Source organism: Manis javanica, chromosome 6 (assembly GCF_040802235.1).
Source record: "Manis javanica isolate MJ-LG chromosome 6, MJ_LKY, whole genome shotgun sequence".
In the NCBI taxonomy this organism is placed as follows: Eukaryota; Metazoa; Chordata; class Mammalia; order Pholidota; family Manidae; genus Manis; species Manis javanica.
Window position 1 is genome coordinate 40,988,588 of NC_133161.1, and position 12,425 is coordinate 41,001,012.

Consider the following 12,425-nt stretch of genomic DNA (forward strand, 5'->3'; position numbering starts at 1 on the left):
TTCATGTGAAAAGTATGATAGAACTGTGATTCAATTACTGCTGTAATTCAGCAACCCATAAAATTTTGTGCTTGATCTTCAACAGTGTCATCCCTGTGTCTATAATCACTGAAAGATTCTTTTATAGCTGTCATGGAAGCATTCTAATCTTAGGCTGTGACTTAAGCTGAGAGATGAAAGACATGAGCTTGTCATTTTCTATCTGTAAGTGCTAATGTGCACTCAGAAGAACCTATGCCATATCACTGTCCTTATAGACATCTCAACTGCCATAGTGGCCAAGAGCAGCCACACTCAGGCTGTCCCTTGCTTTAGCTGGCATGTGACCACAGTCAACCACAGATGAATGTTTGACTAACTGCAAGGCCTCATTTCATTTCCCACTGGGTAGGAGCTCAGCCAAAGCTTCCTGAATTTTTTGTGTGTCTATCTCCTGGGACCCTACTGAATACCAATTCTGTATTATTCAGGGCCCAATCAAGAGATGGACATCAACGTTGTAGAATGCAAGGTTAAACATTAAGGATTACTATTTATAACAGAGTTGGAGTGAGAAGGAGGGGGCTAGGAAATTGCAAAGAAAATTCTAAAGAATATAGGAGAATCAGATATAAGGATCATCTACTGCTGTTAGGGCTGAGATAGACTCTCATTAAAGAAGTGGCTTTGATTCATTTTATGTCAGAGAAGTTCACTGAGGTTACAAAGCTGCCTAAGGGGTGTGAGGGGAAGCTATTCATGCGGGTACTCACCTGTGAAGCCATTTGAGGGGTTCCACGGAAAGCTTATCATAGGATTTGCCTGCAAAGTGCCTGAGAGGGTTCTGGAGAGGTTGTTCATGGGAGGTGTTACACATTGCTGGCTACTGGGCACTGCTGGGACTGGGAGCTGCAGAAGCCGCATGTGCTGGAAGAGCCTGCCGAAAGAGGCACACTGTTATTACCCAGGTAAACTTCTTCTTCCTCCAGTGTTCCTCCAGTGCCCTCTACTGACCAAGCTTAATTTCATGACACCTGGACAAGGAGAAATATTTATAGGCAATGAAGAGTGTTTTTCGACCCTTGAGACAATAACTTAGTAATTGGATCAATAACCTTTTTCTAAACTGGAAAAACCTGACAATGAGGATTGGGTTTTATTGGTGGCTCTGAAAGGTGTTACAATTGGCCCCTTGGAGGAAGTGATAAAAACTGTGGATTCTCCCTCTATATAAATGCACATGTGTACATATGTACACAGTAGATGATTCAGGATATATCTCCGAAGCCAGATTAAGAACTCCTGATTAGGTCAATGTCTGTTTTCCAGGTTCAATTTAGTGATGATTCTCAATGTTATTTGACTATAGAATAGCAAATCCCCAAACTCAACTAAACTATATTGGCTTTTAGCAACAAAGATAAACATTTACAAACATTTGAGAAATACAGCCAATGGTGTTAAATAGTTCTAATTTCGTGGGGAGGAAATTAGCGAAAGATCTCTGGGAAGAGAGAGGCTGAACACCAGAGGCAGGGCAAGTAGTTGTGGAATGCTGCAAGGCTATTACTGGCATTTGGACCTGGTTGGTTGGTTACAGAAGGAATGGGGTATCTCTTAGGACCTGCTTTGCTTTGGAAAGTTACATTATAGTAGCTGGCCTCCAATATGTGACTGATAGCTCCTACCTCCTGGTATTCATGCTCTTACATACCCTCCTTCCACACCGGCTCTTTGTGACCAAGAGAGTACCAAGAGGTGATAGTGGATGATTTCTGAGGATAAGCCATGAAAGGCACTGCAGCTTCTTAGTCTCTTGGATCCCTCATTCTGGGAGAATCCAGCTGCCATGCTGTGAAGACACTCTAGCAGTCCTATGCAGAGACCCTCATGGGAAGAAACTGAGACTTCATACCAATAATCAGCCCAATTTACCAGCCTTCTGAGCGAGCCACCTTGGAAATAGAATCTCTAGTCCCAATCTTCAGATAACTGAATGACTGCTGAAATCTTGGCTTCATGAAAGACTCAACCCAGAAGCACTGCTAAACTACTCCCCAAATTCTGACTGCAGTTTTGGGTATAATTGTTTTGTAGCAATAAATAAATGATACATTTAGGTTAAAATTCTTTACAGGCTGAAAAATGTAGGGGATTTGCTCATTCCCTCCTTCTTTTATTACCTAAACAAATCAGTGAGACACTATTTAGCTACAATTTTCTCTAAGCATTATTACCAAGAAGTTACTAGATTGAGTCATCAGAGAAATTAGAGACTTCTGTCTTAGCCAGGTCACTCTAAGTATTGACTAGACATATTGTTTCTGAAAGGAAATTCAACTACTAACCAGCTCATGAAGATTTCTATTAATACAGAAGTGTCCTTATGAAGACTACTAGAAATCACATGTCTAAATGCTTATTGTGATCACCATAACTGATGAGGGATATACAAACTAGCGTCCAAAGGTGAATCAGTATTCTGAGTGATCTGGAAACTCTTCTTAAGGATGGTTGAAATATCTGGGGCTGTTTTGTCTGTAGAGAGGGCATTTAGCAGTTATCTATTTGAAGGGCTGGCATGTGGAATGAGAGAAAACATATTTTGGATTTACCAAAAGGAGAAAAGTGGCCTAAAGACAAGTTACAGGAATTCAGATTTTAATTCACTTGTAACAACCAGGGCTGTTTAACAACAGGTCACACTCCAGTGAAAACTATGGTGTGCCTTCTCCCAGAAAGAGTTTAAGTCAAAATTAGCTGATTGCCTCTCAGAGATGTGGTTAAGAGTGATTCTGGTAGTACTTGGAATACTGATTTAGGTGGCCTCTCAGATGTTGTTTTGAAAGCCTTTTCCTCCAGAATGTATCTTGTTATGCACACGTATCTTTAAGTAAGAAAGTTCAGTGTTGTGGGAAGAACTGCATTATGGAGGAATTAGAACTATATTTGGGAGTTACTAGTTGTGTAATTTAGAGCAAGACACTTAGCTTTTCCAAGCTACATTGTTCTAACTCTCAGGGCTGTTCTCTGAGAATTCATTAGTTGGCATATCATTCAAATCACCAATTTGGCACTTCATGCATATGTGGTTTTCTTCCTTCTATTTTCTACAGTATGGTTTATAAATCAAACATCTGGGACCAATTAAGATTTTGAAAGTGCAATGTTGAAATGAGGTAATTTTTCTAGGCTTCAAGTGTAGGATTTCTTTTGTTTTTAAAGAATAAACTTGATTAAGATTTGATTAGATGCTTTGTAGCAAAGAAACTTAAAAAAATAAAAAAGACAAGTTTGGCTTAAGTAGAAATAGAAGGAATCAGAAGCCAGATGTCCAGTATCATCTTTGAAATTTGCAACTGCAAGATCATCACTTGACTAAAGGCTTTCCTCCTAAGAGTTATCAAAAACAAAACCAAAAAACATTGCAAACTATATTATTCAGCATCAGAGTATTTTATCTTCCTGGGAGCTATTCCAAATTTCAGTAAGAAAAGCTCAGTAATAAATACTTTATTTTTAATTTTTAAAAGAAACTGGAATCTCACAGATGACTCAATGTATGTTTTTTTAGCTGTCCTCATTCCCACCATAGAGAGTAAAAGAATTGAAAATAAACATCCCACAAATACTGGAAATCAATTTTTATTTAAATTTGCTTAATTTTTTTTAACAGAGAAAGCTACACCATAGGCAAAAATCACCTGAATTACTGAACTAGCTACTTAGATTCTGTGTATAGAAGAGCTAATATTGTTAAAGAAGATTTAGTCTTAACAATCACATATCCTTTATTATTGGCATTGTACTCTTAAGCATTCCCATTACAGGCTGTCTTTAAATAATGTTAACTGAAATACACAATTGTTCTTTCACATGTCCATTTCTTATCTGCAACATGTACAATTTAGATAGGCAGCTTAATGCTCCTAATAGCCTCTGAGTAACCGCTGTCTTACATTCCCTCAGTGCTATTTTTCCTAACCCAAGTTCCAAGTTAAGCACTATCAATATTTTGGGGACCATCCTTTCCTGTTGTTCTACACGCATATAAATCGTAAGTTTAACAAAAATGGGATATTTACGTAGTTTTTATTGTAGCCTAGTTGAACAGCATCAAAGCCATTTTTAGCTGCATAATTAGGTGGCTGTAGAGTAAAAAAAAATTTGTTAGGTTAAATCATTTTTATAACCATATATTTCAATCTTTTGAATGTTTATTACATTTTTAAATGTTTTTGTCCATATGCTAGTAAACCTTTCTTGGACTGTGATTTTAAATAGTGTTTATCACAGTGAAATGCATACTGTCTTAATAATTATTAATGTAATTTCAATAATGTACATTTCACAGTGCCAAGTGAGATGATCACAGTACTCTGAGGGATTCCTGGAAGTCTGAGGCACAAGCATCGACAACAGCTGCAGGGTTGGGTGGCAGTCGTTGTGGTTGGGGAGATTTCTGGGCTTTTACAGGAACTGGATAAAAAAGAAGTCTTAGGGCAGGCAGTTAGGACTTACATGGTGGCATAGGTATGCCTCAAAGGACCCAGCCTCTTTCAATTTTTCTGCTTTGGGATCTTAGGAATGTTCTTGTTGCTTCATGACTGACCTATGGCTGCTGCCCCCCAAGCATTACATTCCTCTAGGAACAAGGACGGGTGTAGGGCAAGGATGAGCTCTGGTCTGTAGAACACGTCCAGCTGAAAGCTTTTCTGAAAGCCACAGTAGCAACTTTTGTCTCATTAGCTAGAACTGTGTCAGATGGCTGTCCCTGGATGTAAGGGAATCTGAAAAGCTAGAATTAAGTTAAGGTTCCATTAGGATGACTAGATACTTGGTAGAAAAGTACCAGCGTCTGCTACAGAAAATAGGAGTCGTAGCACACTGTACCCATTCCAAAGAAATAAAAGGGAACCTCACTCATTTCAGAAGAGCACTGAGAGACCCTAAGATACGGGAGGTGTTCTACTACAAAGAACAAGGTGGAGAAGAGGGTATAAGGGATCCTACTGCATTAGCTATTGAGAGGAAGTTTCCCCGTGGTCACTAACCCTGCTGATGCTAAGAGGGAAAGAGAGTAGCTCCCCAACGCTCCCTGTATTATCTCCTTACATTTTCCTTACGTGGAAGCCTAGAGTTGTGAAAATGCACATCTAACTTTAACTTACTGACCTGACTCTGGACTTAACCTCTGCCTTCCAATGTAAGCCATAAAACAGAAAAATACCACTGCCATCCTTCTTCATCTCCGGATGCACTAAACACACAGTAGGTACTCAGTAAACATGTTATCTTTTGTGAAGACTAAGAGGAAAAGATGGAAATTAACATTTGAAAGGCTGCTGTGTGCCAGAACCGTGCTACGTGGTTTACATATATAGATCGTTTATTCATCAGCACGCAGTTAGATTAGGAAGTACTGTCCCCATTCAGAGAAATAAACTGAGGTTCCGGTTAGCGAGGGTCACACGGAAAAGAGGTAGACTTAAGGTTTAACTTGAAAGCCTTTGCTTCTTACGCAGTGCTCTCCTCGGTTTCTCCTCTGCCAAACTCCTCGTATCCTGCTTTGCAGACAGTCGACACAAGACATTTTGTGCGGAATTTTGACTCAGTATCTGAAAGGCGATTCACTTTGGTAGAGACAACTCTTAGGATCGAGGAACACGTTCCAGATCTTCAGGGTGAGGCCAAAACGTGCTGCACCAACGCCAGCTAAGCTAGCGGTGAGGCCCGAGAGCCGCCGAGGGCCGAACGGAAGGGCAGGCCAGGCTAGCTGCGGAGCGCTGGGCGACCTCGAAGCTCCTGGGATTGCTACCCGGTGTGTCCCGGGGACGGCCAAGGCGAAGAGTGCGGCGGCGGCGGAGCCTCGAGGGTCGCGCGAGGGGCCGGGCCGCGCGTGACGCACTTCCGCCCTGCGTTTCCGGCTTAAAGGGAACTAAGATCTTCTTCACAACAATACCAGCGCGCTCGCGGCCGGAGCTTTAGCTCCAGTCCCCGCCCTCCCGCCACCTGCCGCCGCCTCAGCCGCGCCCGGTCCCGCGCCCCGCGGCACTGCCCTAGGGGTCCGGCGGAGAGCGGGCCGCGCCCTTCGGCCATCGCCTCCCGCTGCCCCCGTGTCGCCTCGCGAGACCCGGGGCCGGCCCGTGGCCGTAGCCGAGCAGCAGGAAGGGAGCGGCCTCTGCGGACGGCGGCCCTGCTCTGGCGCGGAGGGAGGCGGTGGCGGGCTCCGCGGCCGCCTCTCAGGTACCCCTGTCCCGGCCGGCCGCCCTGAGCATTCCGGCCGTGCCAGTCCCCTTGGCGGCGCCGCGGTGTAGGGGCCTTGTTACGTTTCAGCGCGGGGGCAGGGCGGGGCCTCGGGGCGTCGCGCCCTCCGCCGCCCTCCGCTTTCTCACCGCTCCCTCTCTGTCTCTCCGATCTTCTCCGCAGTCCGGAGCCCGGCGGAGCCCGGACCTGGCGGGGAAAGCTGCGCCCACGGCCGGGCCTGCGGACCCTGCCTCCACCGCGGACCCTGCCACCACCGCGGTCCGTCGTCTTTGGTACCGGCGATGGCCTTTGTAGCGCCCGATGCACTTGTGACCGAGTTGGACGCGGGATATTGAGAATCCACGCGCTGCCGTCCGCATTCCAAGTCGCGCCGTCAGTAACCACCTCGGCTCTTTTGGACTTAACTGCTGCCCCTTTTAACTCTTTGACTTTGGGGGCATCATGGACCAAAATGGAATGGAGATTCCTGTGACCCTCATCATTAAAGCGCCGAACCAGAAATACAGTGACCAGACTGTTAGCTGCTTCTTAAACTGGACCGTGGGGAAACTAAAAACTCATCTATCTAACGTGTACCCTAGCAAACCAGTAAGTGTCTAAAAGCTGGGTGCAGCTGCTCTGGCTAGCAGCTTTTCGTGTCATGTACTCCATGCTCATCCCCTCTCCTCCTGAATCAAATAGGTCTCGGTAGACTGCAAAGTATTTTGAGTTCCAAGGTTGTGTGCGTCTCTAGAGTGTCCGAACCATCGTTAATATCTTCCTGATGAGGCTTAATTAGTGAGAATATACAGAAATATCAAGGGACATAAGATTGCAGGCGTAAAAAAGAACCAGTTTTCTTGGACTTAAAGTCATTAGCCTAATAATGAGTATGACAGATGCAGCCTTTAAAAAAAAGATAAAGAAGCATGACAATTTATATTTAAGCTTTTATTGCTTATTAGACTAAAAAATGCTTCTTTTTACTTAACAACACTGGGCCCACAAACTTGCTCACTTGAGCTTTTTTTCTTGGAAATAAGTGAATGACCCCTATAAACACTATACTTTCAGGATTAGTATATATGCATTAAGAAGCAAAGAGTTATATAAGTTTTAGATTCACTTTCTTTTGACCCCTATATTTTCTTCCGTGGAGGACACATGGAAATTTCATTAATTTTGAAGAAAACAGCCCTTCCATCCCCCCCCCCCCCATCATTTGATACATCTTTCCCTTCATGTGGCCATTTGTAAATCAATGTGGCAGTGTTTTCTGTTCTGAATCATATCTGGATATTGCAAAGGTAATAAATACAGAGAGTACAGCTCCATCTGTTCCCAAAGTTAGATCTGAAAGGGCATAGTTTGTAATTAAGAAGTCTTGAAATACTTCAGAAAAGTTTAATGTAGAGTATATGAAAGTAAGGCTTTTCACATTCTCCATTGTATAAAATCTTCATTCCTGAATAAGTAGTGTTCAGTGATTACTAAACCTTTTGTTTAATTGACAAAGAGGCTTAGATTTTCTGGTGAGAAGTATTTTTGGCATCTGACAAATTTAATCTGGCAGCAGGGTTCTGCTGGAAGGCAACTGCTTTCTAGGCTTTACTGAACACTAGTTTTATGCACAAAGTAAGAGTACTATCTTTACCTAATATTAAGATATTAATGAATTGGGAAATGTTTCAATGTTATGACATTGTTTAGTTAGGTGTTTAGACTTGTGAGGTGACTGGAGAAAATAGGGCCGTTATTGCAAAAACAGGAGGTTTAGAAAAATAACTCCGTTGGCATTAGCTGTGTTTGTCAGTACTTTGTGATACAAATATTTTTATTAGGGGAAATGAAAACCCTGAGGTATTTAAGTACTTGCAATAAACTAGCTGGAATTCTCATTTATTCAAATCATTTGAACGTCAAGATTTCCACAGAGGGTAGCAATTTGTTTTGAAAAATTCCTGCTTTACAAAATATTTTCTGTTGCATATGACCCCTAAAGTGGACACAACTTTTCAGAATAGAGTTGATGGTCATCAGAGACTGTCATGGTACTATTCATGACATAACCCAAATTCCTTTCCTATGTATTTTTTGAGCATATAAAAAAGTACATGTATTCAAGAATCTACTTACTGAGGATCTTGATATTGTACCATTAAATCAAAAGGAACTTGGTTTGCACTGTTAGACCATGAGTTAAGCCTGTAACTATTAAAAAAAAAAAATCTTAGGAATGTGAAACCCATTTGCCTTACCAGTACTTGAGAGAAGCCTGCTTTTGCAAGAGAGTTCTGCCCTTTGGTGTTAATCCCCAGTGGAGGGCTGTAGGTGCCCATGGGGAGCAGTCAGCCCTGAAGGAGAGAGAGAGACACAGACTTCTCTACACCCTGCCCTCCTAACATGCCTGTTGCTTGTATATACTGTAGGCATTTTTGGAGGCTGTACTAAGTAACATGCAGCCTGTTAATTACCCAACCTTAATGGCAGACCTGACTCTTTCTCTTCCAGCAAGTCTTCTCCAAGTAAATTGTACTATCAGAAGTTTATTTCCAGCTTAATGAGAGTGGGTGGACCTGGGGGTAGGATACATTTGTTTGTTGTCATTGAACTTCACTAAAAACTTTGGTTGGTTATTAGATTTGACATACTTATATTCTAACTCATTTATACATGAGAATTGATTTAAAATATCATAGTTGTTGAACAGACGAATTGTTTAATGGTATCCCAAAGCCATAGGTAGTCCTTATTTCAGGAATTGGAGTCCTCAAGGGTAACTTTGTAAGGTTGTTATTTAGACCAGACAACATTTTGCAATGTAAGCAATATTGTGTTATTAATAATATAGAGGAAGCTTAGGTTCTTATGATGGGTCACCATGGCTACTTAACATTGATTCTGTGTTGTTTTAAGTGTTATTTGGTGTTTAACAGATCATTTTTTATGACTGATTCCTTGCACATCTGCCTTGTGGAGGTGGTGATTTAGAAGCAGAATAGGGTTCCATCCAGTCTCTTGTAGAAACAGGTGTTCCCCAGTAAGAAGTAGAAGAGTTGATGGCTTTGGTCAGCAGTGCTCTAATTGAGTGTGATGGGTCAAGGGTAGGTGGAGGGCCTTGGTCCCTGTGGGCAAAGGCTTCTAAGAAAACAAATGGGAACTGCTGGAGGGAGAAGGATGGAGATTTGAACTTGTCCTTTTAGGATCTCTACAAGGATAGGTCATGTGTTTGCATGCTGTTAATGGAATTCTGGCTAAACTCTGTGTGTAAAAATCTTAAGATTCTAGCTGTATGGACTTGACTTAATCATAGATAATCTCCACGTGGATATTTAGAATTCACTCAGTAAACCTACAGCAGTATACCCCAACCCTCAAAGCACACTTTCTGGGGCTTATTTGATTAATTAGGATTTTAGTGACTTGGCATTTTAATGTCTGTATGTTAGGCACCAAGGTGATAATAAGAGCCCTTTGCTTTCATGAAGCTTAGGTCTATCAGGGGTACAGACATGTAAGTAAATGTATTGTTTATTGTGTGACCAGTGTTACACAGGAGGGATATACTGAGTGCTGTTGTAACACAGGGAATGGTTAACTCTGGTTGGGGTAAAGGAATGTATAGCTGTTTTCAATTTCACAGAAACAGTTTTCTTAAAAGTCAGTAACAGTTTTAATCAGACAAGATGATATTCCTTTTTTTTTTTTTTTTACTATTCTTCCAGAGCTGTGATTGATGATTCTAAATGGTTTATATTACTATATTACCTAGTAATACAGTGCTACATAAAAAGATTGTAGATCCATAATGAGCTATGAAGGGAAAGTGTTTTCTAATAAAGGCAGTTGCCATATTTATGCTGAAGTCATTAGAAACAGATGTGGAATTGAGCTTGGAGTTTTAACTTCTAATGGTATTGATGATTGGTTTAGGACTTAGTTTAGGAATGGGGCAGTGTAACAGTTCATGTTGACAGTGTATATAGATAATTGTGAGTTGTATTTTAATATGACATTTGTCACCACTTCATAACTTCAGATTTTAGATCCTGACATTGTCCTTTAGTGTGAGATAACTATTCTGAAATGTAGGTATTTCTACAAGGGCATGAAGATACCTATCATGAAGGCCGCTTTAATTTGAGCAGTTTCAGACTTCAGTTTAGCTTAGACAAATAAGTCCAAGTCAATAAACTAGAGATGTAAATATCAAACTGATTAGTGTTACAATGTCTATGTCAGAATGTCAAAATGAACTTAATGTTATCCAGTAGAATGTACTATCCTAGAGAAAACTTAAAAAATAAGAATCTCTAAGTCCCATTAGGCATCTTTGTCATTCTCTCTTCTTTCTTAGTTTCTGATCTCATACATAAACAGTAACTAAGATGGACCTGACTTATCCTGAATTTGATTTTGAAGGCCAACTTCTGTGGGGCTTGTATACCTTGGCTCCCCATTTTTCAGTCTTAAAGCCTATTGTATGTGTCTGTGGATAAAATGAGAGTTCCTGTGGCTAGGATTCTCACCAGCCCTGGTTGACTAGTTCACTGCACACTTGTGGGCAATGCATGGCTGTTGACTCTACATAAAGAGCCCCGCCCAGTGCTCTGGGCACGACACCGTGGCACCGCTGCGAGGCTGCTGGAGAGCAGAGCAGAGGCTGGAGTGGTGGTAGCGCTGAGGACAGAGGCCTAGAGGACAGCTGTGTAGAACAGCTGTGCAGACAGAGGGGCCCAGAGGCAGAGACCGACTTGCCGCATGTAGACTCACTCTGTGTGAATGGGATTTTAGTGACTGATCTGCCACCTGGAAATAAAGTTGAGTATAACCCTTTCACCCCCAAGAGCGTTTTGCTGTCAATTTGTTTGGTCACACTGAATCCATAGTGAACTTGCCCAGGGCTGAAACCCATTGGCAAGACAGTGTCCCTCAGTTCTGGCTAGATTTTCTTTGTGTTGGTGCTTATACTGTTAAAACTGTTACGTGGTCAATTCCATTACTTAGGCCTTCTAGCTCTCCTGCTCAGCTAGGGAAGTTTGTGTTGCTTTTTCACATTGTTCTTTTGTGCTGAGATTCTGTTAGAATTAAAGAAACAAGTATTCTGAGAACAACATTATTTAACCAGATTGCCTATAGTTCAGATGTTTGTCCTATCTTCCTTACCAGAAGAATATCTTGTATAATATAATTGGAGGTTATGTCTGTTTGATTTTTGTAATTCCCTATTACCTTACTTTTAAGCAGGTCATTTAAAAACTTGCGCACTTATCCACCTCACAAATAATTTTTGTTTTGTAAGAGTATTATAAAATTTTAGTACATAAATTTAAGAGGATTTCATATCACCTAGCAATACAGTTCAAATTTTTAAAACTCCCTTTGTACTAAGGATATTCAATTGAGTATGAAGGTTGATGAAGAGTTAAAAGTTTTGAATGAGTGCTGCCTAGAATTTGTTTTAACTCCTTGTAGCCTTTTCTTTGTCTTTCTTGGAAAGTAATGAGTAGTGTGAAGGTACTCACTTTTGAGGTTTTGTTTAATCATGCATGCATCAATGCTTTTTCAAATAGGATTTTTCTAGAGCATTTAGTTTGTTTCTCTCCTTCAGGTAATAAATACTGATTTGATGGTTTCAGATGCTTTTGTTTAACTTGTATTTGGTGGTCTAATTTTAAACTGGCATTTACTAAGTGGTTGCCATTTGTACCAGGCATTCTCCTGAGTACTCTATATGTTTTATCACATTTGTTCATAATAGATACCTTATGATGAAATTTTATTACTAGGTCTGTTTCACATATAAAGAAATGAGGCTTAGTGAATTTTTGCCTAAGGTCATAAAACTCTTAAGTAGTGGTATTGAAATTTGAACCCACGTTGGAACCCATGTTGGTCTGATGTGCTAGCCTCAACTCAACCATTACAGTTCACATTATATATGATGGTTACATATAATAAGATCAAAAGGCATTTAAGGACTTGGCCATCTCAGTTATGTACTTGCGAATTAAAAAGAAGTGAACTATTAAAAAAGATGTACATACGTAGATAGTCATTTAAAGGCTACAGATGAATTGGATAACAGCCTTAATACTGTTATAATGCCTATCAGCTTACTGTGTTGGTTATTTCTGTTTATTTTGATAAACTTCAGGGAAAACAGGAACATATCAAGACCTCAAGACACATTGCTTTGC

The 12,425-nt window shown here is 41.0% G+C and overlaps 1 protein-coding gene across 4 annotated transcripts in view; it reads left to right on the plus strand.

Moving 5' to 3' along the window:
- The first annotated feature begins 6,084 nt into the window (after positions 1–6,084).
- HERPUD2 (HERPUD family member 2) overlaps positions 6,085–12,425 on the plus strand; it is a 30,572-nt gene continuing 24,231 nt past the window's right edge. For all 4 annotated transcript variants that reach the window (XM_037027468.2, XM_073238607.1, XM_073238606.1 and 1 more), the window contains exons 1-2: positions 6,085–6,225; positions 6,409–6,834. In XM_037027468.2, the coding sequence (XP_036883363.2) occupies positions 6,688–6,834 (147 nt within the window). In that variant the 5' untranslated portion in view covers positions 6,085–6,225; positions 6,409–6,687. The remainder of the gene's footprint in view (positions 6,226–6,408; positions 6,835–12,425) is intronic.